General features: G+C 42.8%; 1 protein-coding gene across 3 annotated transcripts in view; it reads right to left on the bottom strand.

Annotated features, from left to right (window-relative positions):
* SMARCA2 (SWI/SNF related BAF chromatin remodeling complex subunit ATPase 2) overlaps window positions 1-17,797 on the bottom strand; it is a 173,887-nt gene that overhangs the window by 101,009 nt on the left and 55,081 nt on the right. For all 3 annotated transcript variants that reach the window (XM_024734212.1, XM_024734210.1, XM_024734211.1), the window contains 8 exons: window positions 13,471-13,601; window positions 13,180-13,237; window positions 10,929-11,029; window positions 9,341-9,488; window positions 5,345-5,508; window positions 3,924-3,990; window positions 3,155-3,265; window positions 52-294 (listed from right to left, as the gene is read on the bottom strand). In XM_024734212.1, coding sequence (XP_024589980.1) covers window positions 52-294; window positions 3,155-3,265; window positions 3,924-3,990; window positions 5,345-5,508; window positions 9,341-9,488; window positions 10,929-11,029; window positions 13,180-13,237; window positions 13,471-13,601 — 1,023 coding nt within the window. The remainder of the gene's footprint in view (window positions 1-51; window positions 295-3,154; window positions 3,266-3,923; window positions 3,991-5,344; window positions 5,509-9,340; window positions 9,489-10,928; window positions 11,030-13,179; window positions 13,238-13,470; window positions 13,602-17,797) is intronic.

Below are 17,797 nucleotides of genomic sequence, written 5' to 3'. Positions count from 1 at the left end.
TCATTTCATTTCATTGTCAAGCAGTGGGAAAAACAAAAGTTGGGCCGGTACCCTTTCTCCAGTCATGGCAAACGGGGCATTAAACCACTGCTCAAACGTGCTGCAGCTCTTAAAAATCGTGGGAAGGAGGAAGTTGAGGAGGGCCCAGAGTTCCGGGAGCTTATTCTGCAGGGGGGTCCCGGTCAAGAGGATCCTTCTGGGGGCCACGTAGTGAGTGTTCAGGACCTGAGTCAGCTTGCAGTGGTGATTCTTCATTCGGTGGCCTTCGTCCACTATCATATATTTCCACCGAATCTATAACAGAAGAGGAAGGACCAACATACGGTGAACAAGGGAAAACACAGCTACTTCTAAGAGGCAAGTGGTGATGTGGAAAACCAAAGATCTCATGCTTGGTAAAAGCTATGACACGAGATTCCTTAGCATAAAAGAATCTTAACAGTCTATTTCCCATACCTGACAGATCATCGTGCACTATGTAGTAATGGAACGGACTGATAGAATGTGATTCCAAATTACCCTTTCACAAAGACGGAAACTTGGGCCCAGAATGAAATAGTTGGGCCAGAATTAGCTCCTGTGTCTCCCCATCCAATACTCCTTCTATTAATGTTATGTCGTGTCAGCTATGCCAGATTTAATGGCTCCGTTACCTCTGCTCATAGTAAGTACAGAATATAGCTCCTCACTTGAAGCTCAGGTTAATGGCTGATTTCTCCAAGATGGCGTCAGCAGGCACCTGCAGCGGAAGTACTCTGGCTTCGTGCCCTTTTTCTATTGCCTTGGCTGACTACTACCTTCAGGGTTTGGCTCATGGTTTTGTTTTGTTAATTTTTTCTTTTTTAATTTGAACTTAGTTGCTAACATTTAAAAGTTGGAACATTTCACATAAAAATCTGGACATCCAGCTTCTTTTAAAACGTTAGAAGACCTGGCAACCCGGACTCTCTTAGTTCATACATACTCCTTACCTGCCAGATCTAGGACCCCAATTTCAAGAGGTCTAAAATGAAAGGAGAGACTTACCGGCAGAGAGGGCAGTGCTAAAATAGCATTCCTCTGTTTACGCCAAAACTTCAGAATTAAACACAATATATTCCACCAGCATAACTATCACTTCAAAAATTAAAAATGTGACCATATGTCACGATCTTCCTTCCTAAGTCTACACCCAGTCCCCTTCCCCTCTCACATCTGACCCTTCAGCCCTCTCCAAGGTCATTGTTTCTCAAAGTGAGAACAATGAGGAATATCCCACTAAGCCTATCCATTCCCCACAAAACAGCGGTAATGGCCAAGAAAAGCATCTGGTGCTCAGATGTCCCTGGATCCCGCTGCAAAGCTCTTAGAGAGGAGGGAGACGGCAAAGCGTTCTGTAAAGTCCTCTCCCTCCTCATTAGAAACACCAGTGAAGTCCCGGGAAAAGGAATAAAATCATCAGTCAGGCTGGGATGTTCGGGAAAAAGAAACTCCCAGGGTTTTAAAATTTTTTTCCTTCCTCTGCTACCTCTAAGAAAATTGCTTAAGAATAATTAAAGTTGTACGATCAATTGTCCCAAAGTTACCAATAGCGTGAAAAGAGGCCAGGAGATAAAAATGTATTTAAGTCAATATTCTAAATCTACTTCCCTGCCTAATTTAGCTTCTGAAATAATAAACAAGGAATCAGAGGCCTATGATTTTGCTATCGGGTCTACTACTAATTAGGTCTTGCACTCAGAAAAAAATCACTACCCCTTTCTAGAGCTTCATTTCTCCAGTGACAAATAAAAGCAATACACCTCGTTACCAGGCGTCTCTGATGAATTTTGAAATACATATGCAGAAGACATGGTATGAATTTTCTTTAAAGGATCTCAAATGTACAAACACATTCCCACAGTTATATTGAAAACACGTCATTCCTGACACTGCCAAATTCATCTTGGAGCATGAGGAAGAGGAACACAGCATTGTTGCTGGTGCCATCTCAATGATTAAACAAACCTCCCCTGGGAGCCCATTTCCTTTATGTTATTTCCTAGGAGGCCATGAACAGAACTCTGTTCCCAGGGCAAAGGTTTAATGCAGAGATAGAACAGACCCCAGAAACAGTGATTCTGTTCGATTCTGACCATAACTTAGTTTCAGATTATAGTGCTTTCAAGACACCACAGGGTAAAGGAAATTACTAAAGGAAAAAAATTTAAGTTTTCAGGCTTCCTCTATGACAGAAACTACTCCCATCATTCTACATGAATATATTAGGAGACAAGATGGTATAAATGGAGAAAAAAACTCTAGTTTTTGGCTAAAGGACAACTTAGGACATACAAATTAGCAGACATGTAGGTCACAGGTAGAAAACGACTCTTTCCCGGCTTCAAATAAATAGTCACAGAAAGAGCCCAGAGTAATTCAAACAATAATAGCCCATTATTTCACCAGGAAAAACATAAAACAGGAATAGCACAAAAACTGCAGCTGGGATAAACGTTCATATGGAGAAGACCATATGGAGAAATGCCTACTCATCTCTGGAGAGACAAAGACACAAGAGAAATGACGTTACGCTGCTGACAATATCCCAGGGCAACAAAAACAATTATTTCTTCCAAAAGCACGACGTTCAGGGCTGTTGGAGAGAAAAAAAGAGTTGAAGGAACCCAGGTGAATTCTTTTTTTTTTTTTTTTTGCAGTACGCAGGCCTCCCACTGCTGTGGGCTCTCCTGCTGCGGAGCACAAGCTCCGGACCCGCTGGCTCAGCGGCCACGGCTCATGGGCCCAGCCGCTCACGGCATGGGGGATCTTCCCAGACCGGGGCAAGAACCGGCGTCCCCTGCAGTGGCAGGCGGACTCTCAACCACTGCGCCACCAGGGAAGCCCCCAGGTGAATTTTTTTAAAGAGATGTAAGCGCATAAACTATGATAGGATAGGGTAGGTAAGAGTCCCAGGATCAGTGACATACAACAACAACCAAAATAAAACACAAAAACCCCCAGCATACATAAAATGAAAAACGCATGACCAAAATACATCTGACTGAAAGAGAGAGAGAGAGAGAGACCAGCCACCTAACGAGCAAATTATACTAGGGAGTATAATTTGGGGAATACTTTACACTCCAGTTGCGATGGTCCATAATTAGAGATAAGATAATTTTTTTAAACATACCTTTGCAAGAATGTGCTTGTCTTTTATAATGTACTCATAAGTAGTCAGGAGGACATTGAATTTGCCACTCCGTAACTGGGGCACAAGGGAGCGACGCATGGCAGGGGTGCCCTGAATGGGAAGAAAATACAGATGTATATTACCCGATGGAAGGAGGCGTGCGCTGTCTCTCACTGCTCAGGCTTAATGGAGCCCAGGCATGTGACTAAGGACTGCACATACATGCAATTATCATATACAGATCCATTATCCAGGAAGAAAGTGCTTGGCAAAATTGCTCACAAGTCTGGACACTTTTCAGACCTTTATGGAGAAGCTTTCCCACTGCAGACCGAGGGAAGGGGGGGGGAGAAAGAAAAGGCAATTATGGTGACCCCAAGGTAGCAGAGAACCTGCTGCTCCGCTGAAAGGCTCCATTTCTACAGGAGCGTCCAGCAGGCGCCCGGGCGCCCGGGTAATTGTCTAACTTTGCAGGAACAGTGGGCATGGCAGGAGCACGCGGGATGTGTGATATTTGTCATTTGTATTACTCTCATCAGAAACCTCGCAATATGATAATTAACAATTTTCTTCTGCATTTCACTATCTGAAAGTAATTATGGTTTATTACAGTAATCTTCTTGGGATGATTAACTCTCACTGTTTAGTACATGATGTACATGACAAAACTTTACAACCAGATACAGTTCACAGATGTGCATAGGGAATGAAGAAAATAGGGTCTATATATAAATGCGGAAAAGCAAAAAATAAATACAGGATGCCAAACCTTGTAAGAAATTTTCACCACGGAAGGAGCCCATTTGTCAAATTCATACGTCCAGTTAGACAGAGTCCTATAGAACAAAAGAAAACAAAATACAGAGAGACACTTGTATAAAAATCTGTGATTAAAAAGACGTTCTTACTCACTTTTAGGTCTCACCTTGAAAGGGGCTAGAGAATATAAAATAGCTCAACTGCATATTCATTTTAAAGGTGTGGAAATAAGAGATAAGTTAGAAATAAGCTGCCACAGAGCATGACAAGTTTGTTTGTGGGTTCACACGAAATCTCATAAGAGAAAAAAAATTAAAGAATGCATGAATAGAGATGGCAAAAAACATCTTAATTTTCATACTGAAAAACAGCAATTACCAGAGCGATTTGGGGACTCTTTAGAAACAGCCATATAAAGTTCAGAGAAAAGTTGAGTCCAGAAAAAGAAACGACAAAAGCACATGAACATACAAAGTAAATCTGTCAAGAGGGGGCAGGGGAAAAATATTAAGTGCCTTAAAAGGCAAAATCCCTGAAAGCATCAATGTAACATATGAGTCAGAACATGCAAAACATAGATAAAACCCAAAATATATGTTCAAGATGTAGATAATATGGAAAGGGTGTCTAAGTTCCATGGATTCAAATAATACGGATTAAAGAGGTCTGTAAATAACTCTCATTTAGACAAAATTTGAAGGAAATACTAAAACAATATTTTTTCTCAAGGCCCAAGTCTGTAATTAGCACTGAGATCTAGAAGAGGATCTCAGTGAACAGAATTGCAACCTCACACCCACAGTCAGAGACACACTCCCATCCAAGGAGGGCGGTTTTGAACAGGTATCCCTTCCCTCAGGGGTATCCACCAAAGACCCGTGAGGAGCCATGCAGTGGGCGAGGCACCGGGAATTTAACGGAGAACAGTGAAGACCCATCCTTACAAAGCGACAAAGTCACTGCAGATAAACTGCGAGTACTGAGGGCGGTTTAATGCAAAATTCATAGTTACGATTTTGATTTAGATTCTGCTTTAAGAGGGACACTAAAGGAAGATTTAAGAATATATAATTTTTGAATATATATAACATTTTGGAAATGGAAAAAGAAAAAGAAATCAAAGAAATCTTAAAAAAAAATCAAAACCTTTCAGCTTCATGAGCCACTTTAGGCGTGATGAAGAATGAGACCCACTGCACAGCGTACAGGCTGTGTAGACCGCAATGCTAAGGGCTGAAAAACAATCACTTCATCCTGTGCTTATGTAGCCAATCAAAGGGTGGGAAAAGAAAACCTAAATCCGGATTATATGCTCTTGATAATCCCACTACAGGCTACAATTCTGCCTTAAGGGAAAAACAAGGACAAACTATGAATAGGGCAAGCTCCAACATCAAGAAAGATAACTGCAGAATAAATGGCTTTACTTACGAAAGGGGAACAATGATGAGATAGGGGCCATTGAGTCTTTTGTGCTCCATCAGATAAGTGATGAGTGCAATGGTCTGTATGGTCTTTCCCAGCCCCATTTCATCAGCTAAGATTCCGTTCAAATTGTTATTATACAGAGAAACCATCCATTCCAGGCCCTGGAGCTGAAATGAAGAGTAATTGCTTCAATTATCCAAGATCTGCACAGGTAATTAATACTAATACAAAGCAAGTGAGGCTGCGACTTCTTAACTCCTCGGTGCTATACGTTGGATTTCCCACAGTAGGAAAGTACGGGAAGCACCAACACAAAGAGAATTTCATACATGAGCCTGTAATCACCCCTGATGCTTGGCAGGTGCTGGGTGCTAATCAGATTTAGAAATGATGGGCTGGAGCATACTGGGGGGACTTTAAGCAGCTTTGCCGTTCATCCCTACTTAGCATTTCACAGTACATGACATTCTAGAATTATTATAGATGAAGAAAACCCAAACAAAAATCCATTCCAACCACTCCAAGCACAAAAAGCCACCATGAGGATTAAAGAAAAACAAACCAGAAGGCAGGTTTGGCACGAAGATCACAGGTCATTAGAAACAGGCTTCTTGGTGACGAAGAGCCTCCCGGCCCCCCGGGGTGGGATCCCCTCAAGCGAGGACGCAGAGTGACCAGGGAGCCAGGGGCACCTGCTGGGCCCACAGGAGGGCACTTCCTGGCGGAGAAAGCTCCCAGGCATCACCTGGAAACTTTGCAGTGTAAGTGCTCCCCAAGGGCAGCTGACTGCCTGGAAACATGTTCAACATATTTTTAAAGAACAAAAGCACAGCACCAGAGACACAGCTTTGGATTTCCATGTTAAACACAAGAAAGTCTGGGTGAAAATACAACATTGTTCAACTTCCCTCTCCAACCACTAATTCCCTTCCACCACCATATCACAGATTCTGGTTTAAGTGATAGGATCATATTTCTCTCTCTCTCTCTCTCTCTCTCTCTATATATATATATATATATATGTGTGTGTGTGTGTTTACTATCTATCTATCTACCTATCTATCTATCTATCTATCTGTATATAATTGCTAAAGTCAATTTAGCTTGCTAATGAAGTTATGCTTAGGGAAATATTAATTTTAATTTGGTTTATGTAAAAGCAAAGCAAGTGATTCTTTTACTTTCAATATTTGTTAAATGGACCATGCAAGGAGCTATAGCAGATGGAAACCTAGGTATGTAATATGCATGCCTCCCTTCAGAAGCTTGCAGTCAGAGGACCCGATAAGCCATTCACGCACCAAGACGTGGTTGGCAGTGCCAGTGTCATACATATAAAATTGTATGGGCCAGAATTTTTCTTGGGAAGATCACTGCAATGGTTTGAAGAAATACTTGGATAAGCACTTAGGGTACCTCATACCATGCAAGACTCCGAATCATCCTAAAGGTTTTTGCAGAAGAGCAGCAACACCAAGAAATGAGAGGGACTGAAAGAGGTCCCACGGGGATGCACAAAAGACACAGGGGCAGAAGGGGAATGCCGGGAACTCTTAGTGGTGGGTGGGAGGAGATGCGCACCTGCAACATGATCCCGAGAGCACCAGACCTTGAGGAAAGTCAGATAAGTGCCAGAAACATTTGGACACTCAGTGGTAGTGGATTTTTTTTTTTTTTTATGAAAATCGGCAAAGCGGCTGAATTTTGCATCTGTCTTAATCCCAGATAAAACAGAAGCAGAAACTGGCAGCAGAGGGGACTAGAAATTCACAAAAAAAGTGGGAAGTGATTTGGACTTTCCTAGACCGTGGAACTGGAGGGGTTGAGTATTGAGCCAAGCTTACGTGCCTTTCCAGGAAGCAGCAAGAAGGCCTCAGCTATGTCAAGGTTAAGTAACTATTTTCAATACAAAAACTTGGCAAGGAGCAAGATGATAGAAAGCTTACTCATGGATAGAGTGATCCGGGAAGGCTTTGAGCCACAATTTCAGTTGGTTTGTGAGAAATAAAAAAGATTTCATCAGGTAGATATGGATGCTCAGAGACCAGGAAGAAGAAACTCCATGAAGCAAAAACCCGGAGGCGGGCAGAGTAAGGTATGTTCAGGAAATCTACAGCAGCCCAGTAGAGGAAGAAGGCCATAAAATTCACATATGGAGGGCTTCCCTGGTGGTGCAGTGGTTGAGAGTCCGCCTGCCGATGCAGGGGACACGGGTTCGTGCCCCGGTCCGGGAAGATCCCACATGCCGCGGAGCGGCTGGGTCCGTGAGCCATGGCCGCTGAGCCTGCGCGTCCGGAGCCTGTGCTCCACAACGGGAGAGGCCACAACAGCGAGAGGCCCGCGTACCGCAAAAAAAAAAAAAATTCACATATGGAAGTAGGAGGAGGTAGGTTTGAGAAGACAGTGACAAAGAATGCTTTCAAAGGTGCTGGATGGCAGGAGGAAATCAATGTAGCATTAAAAGTTATTCTCGAATAATCTAACGATGCACCTGCCATATATAGACATACAAGAGTTCATTAGAACCAACTACAAGTTAACATCTATGTCAGGTAGGCCAAATCAGATGAAAACAACTCTGAACTTCATGAAAGTAGCATGGTCTTTGGAGAAAACACGATCTTACTAACAGCCAGAGCAGTGGTTCTCAAAGTGTGCTCCAGGGACTCCTGAGGGTCCCCAAAACCTTTTCAGGTGATCCACAAGGTCAAAATGATTTTCTTATTAACACTGAGGTATTATTTGCCTTTTACATTGTGTTGGCGTTTGCACGGATGATGCAAAAGCAGTAGTGGGTGTAAACTGCTGGCACTTTAACACAGATCAAGGCAGTACTGTAGTAGTGGCCTCTGTATCCTTCACCCTGATGCCGTGGCAGCCAACACAGTGCCACGTTTTAGGAGTTTAGTGGATCCAAGTTCAAAGAGTTCGAGAACTGTTGGCCTAAAGCATATACTTCCTAAAGTATATTCCAAAGGGCCCTAATTTTACAGGATGTGAACAGGTATATGATACATGAAAAGAAAGTTTGGTAGTCAGAGAAATTTGGGAAATACAAAGTTAAAGATATTTCACTGCAGGATGCTGACATGCAGTTAGAATTTACACATTTATTTTTGCAGAGCCCATGCGTGTGTTGACGCACACCATGGATTACCAAGAAGGGTCATTGCTAGAGTGCCCAGATGTCTGGTTGGCTCGGGAAGTCCTGGGTGACACCTATGATCAGTAATAAGGGCCACTGTTCATTCTCATAAGTACCCAAATTTGGAATAGTAAATTATACCGTAATCCAAGCTCTAGCTGACAGTATTTCCCATATTTATTTAACCACAGAACCTATTTTTCCCTTTCTTTTGGAGGTCTATCTCATGGGACAAATGTTCCGAGGAACACACTTTGGGAAACACTGTGAAGTAGAAGGAGGTAGAAGACAGGAGCTGACCTCATTCTAGACAGGTCAAATGAAACACACGTTATGCTTACAGCGTAGTTTTCATCAAAGCAGGGATGCTCACCACTCTAATGTGTCTTAAAAAAAAAAAGCATGTAAATGTAGTAGATAGCGACTCCTAGGTAGCTGAGTCCATAGTGTTAAACTACAGACGCCACTGACATTTTTGAAGAAATACATACTTCACTTACTTCGAAAAAGAGGCACAGATGTTCCCTACACTCATAGAATGTGGCTGGGTTTTCCATTCCAAAGAGATCCACGGTAAAGGGGTTCCAAAAGTTAACCCAGGATTTCTGAAAACACAATCCATCCCAAAGCCATAGAAGAGAAAATGGGTACGCTCTAGGGAAGACGGTAAAATGGAACACTCTAAAACAAGAATTACGGGCACAGTGGAGAGAATCGCCATATTAGAAGCAATGCGGCCCCAAATGTTTGCCGTGGTCAGCTCTCGGCAGCAATGGGCCTGCGCACAACGTACTCTAATCAAAATCAGGTAACAGATTGAGACCTGCCAAGAAAACACACACCACGCCAGTTACCTGATAATGCTTCAGGGTCCCATTGATGAGGAGGGCCGACTGCTTCTCCACCCTCTCCGAGATGGCGTGGGCCACCGTGTAGTAGGACTGGGAACCCCTGGCACTGTACTGCATGCTGTACTCATCGTCCACGTCTTGCTTAGCTGTCCTGGGCCAGAGAAAGTGGAGAGTCACACACAGAGAAGTTGGTGCATGAATGGAGAGCCGAAAACAGCTGCAGGAAGTAGAGCTTTATTTATCACCTACTTCACGCCCGGCAGCTAAAACATATTATCTGTAATCCTCGCGAAAAGCAAGCAGGGCAGACGTTGTTGTTACCATCCCCACTTCATGCCTGTGGAGAACTTCAGGCTGAGAGAGGTTCACGAATTTGCCCAGGTCACACGAAAGGTGGTGGCGTCAGGATTTGAACGCAGGCCCGCTCGACCTCAAGTGACTGCTATGAGCGTGAATCGTACACCTGCAGGTTCACACTTTGCCAGTGAAGCTGTCCTAGGCCCTTGAAGTACAAAGATAAATCCTATCCACAGAACACCGCCTAAAACTTGGAAGACAGGTGAGAGGGAGGCCAAAGGTGACATTAAAGAGACAGGAAAGAGGAGAGGTCGTCTTCCATTTTCTATGTCTTGTTAACCAACTACTGAGTTATTCTACAGGCAGTGAGGGGCCATTGAGGGGGGTCTTGAAAACCTTCAGTGAAGAAACTGGGGGCAGATGAATAAAAGAAAGGTTCCTGAAGTGGGCACACAGCCCTGGAATAAAAGGAGAAAATATTAGAATGTCTATTTCCGCTTTTTTTTTTTTTTTAATCTCATCACTTTAAAATGTTCTATTTTGCATAGTGTTTCACCACAGTTTTATTTTAACACTAGAGCTACACAGGCAAAGAGCTGGGTAGGGCTTTCCTGGTGGTGCAGTGGTTGAGACCTAATGCAGGGGACACGGGTTCGAGCCCTGGTCTGGGAAGATCCCATATGCCGTGGAGCAACTGGGCCCGTGAGCCACAACTACTCAGCCTACGCTCTAGAGCCCACGAGCCACAACTACTGAGCCTGCGCGTCTGGAGCCCGTGCTCCACAACAGTGAGGCCGCAACAGTGAGAGGCCCGCGCACCACGATGAAGAGTGGCCCCCACTTGCCGCAACTACAGAAAGCCCTCGTACAGAAACGAAGACCCAGCACAGCCAAAAATAAATTAATTAATTAATAAGAAGAAAAGAGCTGGGTAGGGGAATCAGTGGCTGAGCAGCTACTGCAACGAGGACGTTTCTCACTTGGGGTTCTGGGCGGGTGTTGGCACCATTAAGGAAGGCGGGAAAGGCAGCCAGTTGGAGGGGCAGGTTCCACGTGGGACGGAAGCGCGTGACATGCGAGGAGCCCAGGAACGAGGAAGTCATGAAGTGGGGGAGGGCACAAGCGGGGAGCTGAGCAGTGGGACAGTCTGGTGGCCTCTGACGGCGGCGTTTCGGGGGGAGCGTGGGCGTGAGGTCGGCTTCCTTCCTTAGACAAACTTCTCTAAAAGAAAATCCATAAAGCGCAACCCTCACGAAATGCATCTGCAAGAGACAGAACTCTGAGAGACACGTACTCGATGATCTGCTTAGCGTCCTTCTCGGAAACCTCTTCGCTGTTTGGATCCAGAAGTATTTTCTCTTCAGTTTCCTGCCTACTGGACTCTTCCTCTTCATCCTGGGGAAGGAACAAAGATACGGGGGTGATTCCGTTTTAACGGGGGAATCCCTAGGCTTGGCGATGTCTGAAAAGAGAGTGAACAGTATTCTACTTCGCAAGTGAGGCGCACACAACTGAGGGAGGACGCAAGCTTAACCCTTACTTCCACCAGGCAACACCTACCTCTCCATCGCTGTTTACATCACTGAACGAAAGAACAAAAGGAACCCTCTGAGGATCCCCTGGAACCCTTGCTCCCAAGAATAAATATGTAAAAATCATGCCAGAAAGATGGATATTTATCATTATTTGGTCATCAGAGAGTCCTGTAGACCATATCTGCTCTTGCTAACTTGGTGACCTTCTATACCTTTCTCTCCAAAGCCAACTGACGGGATCTTAAGTATTGTCCTTGTCTCTGATGATGCCAGTGGGCCTTTGATGGTCCCACACGTCTTCACAGTGGAGAGACTGGAGCTTGTAAGCACATGGCCTTCTGTGTGTGCTTTCTGTGGCCACTTCACAGCCCACGTTTCAGGCTATTTAGATTAAAACTGTCAATAACATGGCAAAGGATTCATCACCTCCCCACCTCGCAACTGTGTACTTCGTTTTGCTGGCCTGTTGAAAAGCTTCACTCAATATCCATAATGCCCACTACTACCCACTGGTGTTGAAGGCTGAATCTTTCCAGATGACCCAGGAGAATTTCCTTTAAAAGTAGGCTTAAAGAGAACCACGCTTTTCCATCAGGCTTGAATGAAACAATACAAACTGACATGATAGTAATGTTGAAGATCAAATCTATGACCACAGATCACTGAGCCACAAGGGGTAAACTGAGGAGTTGGCACAGCTCTTTCACATCCAGGTGAGCACCGAGGGGGGACATGACTCGCCATGAGATGGGGACCTGGTCTCCGGACCCCCAGGTCAGAGTTCACTCTAGTCCCAGCTCTCTAGAGCTGTCTGCAGTTGCCAGTCTCAGGAGGGCACCTGTGGGTTGAGCAGCCTTCTCTACCTCATCTCTGTCCCTCCCTGGCTCTCAGACTCAACGAGAAGATTCTTCCAACGGAAGAATTTATGGGCCCATTCATCCGAGTACACAAGAGACATTTTAAAAATTGATTTTGTAAGTTTCAAGTACCTCAGAGAAAGAGTAGCCTATTAAAAAAAATAAAATAAAATAAAGCATGCCTCCAAAAGTATTTGCTTGTTAACAGCATGCTTTTTTTCTAAAAAAAAAAAAAAAGTAACTTCTATTATCTTTCCTCTTTGCAAAAGCAGTAAGTGTCCACGGTAGATTAATTTAGAAAACACAGGTCCACAAAACAGAAGAAAATAACAACCGTCTTAAAATTCTGGTGAGCTGTTATTGGCAAGGCTGCTCTGCTCTGGCCATGGCATTCTTTGAACCAAGATTCCCCTACACTGGTAAACACCAGATTTAATGACTATACGCTAACAATGCTCTAATAAAGGAGATAATAATCTTTTTTTTTTTTTTTTTTGAGATAATAATCTTTTAATCCTTCTATTTGTAATTGTTAAGGATTTTAAAGTTGATCTAAAAGATACCTTTATTATTCTTTAATTTCTATTAAAAGTATCCAAGATTCCCATTTTAGGTTCTGGAAATACTGAGTATTCCTTCCAAAAGACTGACAAATGTGGCTAACAAGTATATCCAAAGAATTCAAGGAAGAATCACAGTTAAAGAAAAAACCCAAGAGGATCAATTAACCCAAGTGCGTGTTGCCCTTTTGGTCTAAGTTTCCACACTTACAGCTTCTAACAGGCCCAAGGACTAAATAACTTCGGGCATTTTTAGGCCATTAACCCTCAGTGTAAATGACTTAGAAGCATGGAATTGCCTTTCCCAAAGTAATCCATCTCCAACTTTCCGCAGAAGACCTTTCTACCATCGCCAGTTGAATGCCAGCTTCTCTCGGTTTCAAATACATTTAGCATTCACCAAGCTTCCACATTCGCCAGGAGCCCCCGAGAGGTCACTGTGCTACTAGGCAATGCACCAGCAAAGCTCTGTCAAACCCTCAGCCTCAGCTGTCACCCGATGGCCAAAACTGGAGGACGAAGAGACAGAAGGACACAGGTGCTTCCCCGTGAACTTTCCAGCCAATGAACTCCAAACAGAGATATATACGTACCTCCTCCTCATAATCAGAATCGCTCTCTTCACTGTCCGATCTCGGGGCAACTTCGTAACTACAAGAAAAGGAGTGGGAAGGAAGAGGAGGCTTAGCTTTTTAAATCATAAAACTGTGTGTGTGCGTGTGTGTGTGTTTATACACAAATATATGGCACATTCTATACACAAATGCAGGTAATAACTTCAAGCAGTTCAGCAAAGGTCATGCTATTTTAGTTCCCAGATTCTACAAGGACCACAAAAACCTGAAAAGTCAAAGAACACCAATAATTCTGCTTTAGTGCCATACCCAGGATTCATTTCCAACCAGGCATCCAGCTGACTTGCTTTGGGTGCTTCTGGGCCAAACAGGACCTTGCCGGTTTCTGTGTGAGTCACTTTGACAGGGAGGTCACTCATCTGGCTGCTCTCATCTATGGGCTGGAAAGGAGAAAAGACATAACACCGCTTCGAGTTAAGACGTTCTCCCAATTCTGTGCTGGATGTTTCTCGGCCTTTTGGCTGCCCAGCATTTGAAACCCTTTCCCGCGATTAGAAATTTCATCACCTGATGAGTCCTGGTGGGAAGTGGGAGGTCACCTCCTACCAAAGAAACTGAAAACACCAGCCTCCCTTGCAGCAAAGGAACTGGCACAAGACCTAAGCTCCACCAGCTGGGCTCATTCACCAAGGCTCTGAATTAGGAAGGAAGCGGGGGCCAACAGGCACACTGGCAGGAGGGCAGACAACAGTGGCAGCAGCGCCAGTGCAGTGGTATTGGCTGTGCCCACTCCCGAGGCTGGCCACGTCCTCACTAAGCAGCTGTAGGGTACACCACGGTAACGTATCACTGGAATAATAGCGCAGTCCCCGGCCAGCTTCTCCAGGCTTCCAGAGTTCCGGTGACTCATCCGATATCCTATTAATATGTTCCCTTTTACTTAAATCAGGCAGAGTTGATTTTTGTCACTTGCAGCTAAGAACCCCCAACCCCCAAATAATCCCCTCCAGATAAGGACTACTGCAAAGTCATGGTTTCAGAGAGAATAATGGAAAAAAAGGAAAAGGTACTGTAACTTGTATCATCTCATTATGGCTGGTGTGGCTTCTGCAGAAACAACGTCATTTATCCAAAACCAAACCACCAGGTACCAAGCCCAACCATGGGGCCCTGTGATAAAGCAAAAGGCTCTGCTCACTGGAAATCTAGCAAATTGACCAAGTCTGAGCTGAAGTTCGTTATTAGACTCTCAATGAAATACGGCTTGCTCAGAAAATTAAGAGAATAAGTGAAACCGCAGAGGCTGTGCTTAACCTACTTCAGAGAACAAATTGTTTAAAAAGGCCTAAGACTGGAGTAATCCTATGCAAATGAATGCTACTGATTACAGGGTGACTGTACTTCTAGGAGCAGGCCGCCAGGTGAGACCTTTAGGCAACCCATGAATTCCAAAGAATTTTTTCTAAATTACTCTCATTTGGAGTTAAATTAAAATGATAGGAAAAGCGTATACTGTAGGTTATCTTCTAATATCTTATAGGAAATGACCACCTCCTTCCCCCAAAATATTGGTTCTTTCCCCCTTCTCCCTTAACAAAGCTCTGTCAGAATAAGAAACAATATATTAGCAATTATCCACAAAAACAACCTTACAAAAAAGAGAAGGCTTACTCCAGACAGTTTTTCCTTTTATGTGTGCTGAAGCAATGGTTGTGAACCCCGCTACTTTGCATGTCAAGATAACGCTTCTTCCTGTTAACGTAGAAGGTCATCTACAGGCTCACGTGATAGAGTAGGAAATCTACCATTCGCTACCATCTCCCTTGGAAAAACCGTATTCCATTATCTTGAACTATTATCATGCAGCTTGTTTTATTGTTTGTGTCACACCTCAAAGAAAACTGGAAATCACTGTAGCTGGAATTAGAACTTGGGCAAAAACACTGAATGAGCACAGCAGAATGTAATCAGAACATTATTTCAAAACAAACCAGGTAAGACATCTACTTTGCCCACTTCAGCAAACAGAAAACACATGTGTTAAGATTAAAAAAAAAGTGTATGTCACAGGCCCAAGACCAGGAGCTTATTTTCCCAGGAGATAACATGAGATAAGAGAGCTATCACACTAACACGTTAAATCTCTCCCTGTGTGCTTGTTAGTTACAGACTGATGTGAGGCATGCTTAAGTAAGGGTGGGTTTTTACAAATTAGAGTTGCTTCTAAGTGCTCTAATATATAGTATTCTTCCCCCGTAACAGCCCACTGAGTGTTTCTTACACATTAGACATTTATCCCGATCTTTTCTTTCCTTGTGATGAATTATAGTGGTTAAGTAACATTTATTGTTCAAGAGATTTCTGCACAGAATAGTGGTTTCAACCTTTTTCCTGCCACCAGGCTGTTCACATTCATAATACTTTTCGTGTGCACTGCAATTCCAGAAGGGGAAGAGACAACCCTCCACCCACCCCAATCCTCCAGGCAGATTAATCAGAATCTGTGAAAGGAGAAGGAAGTTTGAAACAAACGCCCTCCCCATCCCGCTCGCTCCGGGGGGATGCCTGCTCGTGTGAATCACTGGCCAAGAACTTTTGAGTTTTCAGAGAAAAAAACATCCAATAAATCAATCATTGTATTCTCGTGATTCAGAATATTGGAAATACTAGAAAATAAAATATAGAAATACGCCGCTGAATCTACAAATAGAGGCTACAGGGTAAGCCTACAGAAAATGGCAAAAAATAAGCTACCAAATACGCAAATTGTTTGGCTTACAGTTATGAAATTTCAAAGTAAATGAAGGAAACTGGGTCATATTTTCTGCTTCTGTATCATCGACGGGGAAAATGTAATTATAGAATCACTTAAGATTTTTCCACATTCTGTATATTCATAAACACATGCTTATATGTGCAGACAATTTCTGGAGTGGTACATAAGAAACTTAGTATCAGTTGATTGGCAGTCTGAGATGGAAGATTACTTTTCAGTGTACCCTTTCATACTATTCTAATTTTCTACCATGCTAATGTACTACTATTTTTACTTAAAAATGAATAACAGAGAGGAACCATATGATCATCTCAATAGATGCAGAAAAAGCTTTCGACAAAATTCAACACCCATTTATGATAAAAACCCTCATGAAAGTAGGCATAGAGGGAACTTACCTCAACATAATAAAGGCTGTATATGACAAACCCACAGCCAACATCATTCTCAATGGTGAACAACTGAAACCATTTCCCCTAAGATCAGGAACAAGACAAGGTTGTCCACTCTCACCACTATTACTCAACATAGTTTTAGAGTTTTAGCCACAGCAATCAGAGAAGAAAAAGAAATGAAAGGAATCCAAATCGGAAAAGAAGAGGTAAAGCTGTCACTGTTTGCACATAACATGATACTATACATAGAGAATCCTAAAGATGCTACCAGAAAACTACTAGAGCTAATCAACGAATTTGGTAAAGTAGCAGGATATGAAATTAATGCACAGAAATCTTTTGCATTCCTATACAATAATGATGAAAAATCTGAAAGAGAAATTAAGGAAACACTCCCACTTACCACTGCAACAAAAAAAATAAAATACCTAGGAATAAACCTACCTAAGGAGACAAAAGACCTGTATGCAGAAAACTATCAGACATTGATGAAAGAAATTAAAGATGATACAAACAGATGGAGAGATGTACCATATTCCTGGATTGGAACAATCAACATTGTGAAAATGACTATATTTCCCAAAGCAATCTACAGATTCAATGCAATCCCTATCAAACTACCAATGGCATTTTTCACAGAACTAGAACAAAATATTTCACAATTTGTATGGAAACACAAAAGACCCCGAATAGCCAAAGCGATCTTGAGAAAGAAAAACAGAGCTGGAGGAATCAGGCTCCCAGACTTCAGACTATACTACAAAGCTACAGTAATCAAGACAGTATGGTACTGGCACAGAAACAGAACTATAGATCAATGGAACAGGATAGAAAGCCCAGAGATAAACCCACGCACATGTGGTCACCTTATTTTTGATAAAGGAGGCAAGAATATACAACGGAGAAAAGACAGCCTCTCTAATAAGTGGGTCTGGGAAAACTGGACAGCTACATAAAAAAGAATGAAATTAGAACACTCCCTAACACCATACACAAAAATAAACTCAAAATGGATGAAAGACCTAAATGTAAGGCCACCCACTATCAAACTCTTAGAGGAAAACATAGGCAGAACACTCTATGACATAAATCACAGCAAGATCCTTTTTGACCCACCTCCTAGAGAAATTGGAAATAAAAATAAACAAATGGGACCTAATGAAACTTCAAAGCTTTTGCACAGCAAAGGAAACCATAAACAAGACCAAAAGACAACCCTCAGAATGGGAGAAAATATTTGAAAATGAAGCAACTGACAAAGGATTAATCTCCAAAATTTACAAGCAGCTCATGCAACTCAATATCAAAAAAACAAACAACCCAATCCAAAAATGGGCAGAAGACCTAAACAGACATTTCTCCAAAGAAGACAGACAGATGGCCAACAAACACATGAAAGAATGCTTAACATCACTAATCATTAGAGAAATGCAAATCAAAACTACAATGAGGTATCACCTCACAC

This window comes from Neophocaena asiaeorientalis, unplaced genomic scaffold, assembly GCF_003031525.2.
Source record: "Neophocaena asiaeorientalis asiaeorientalis breed wild unplaced genomic scaffold, Neophocaena_asiaeorientalis_V1.1 scaffold256, whole genome shotgun sequence".
In the NCBI taxonomy this organism is placed as follows: Eukaryota; Metazoa; Chordata; class Mammalia; order Artiodactyla; family Phocoenidae; genus Neophocaena; species Neophocaena asiaeorientalis.
Note: the sequence above shows the minus strand (reverse complement) of the source record. Positions and strands in the feature narration are given on the sequence as shown.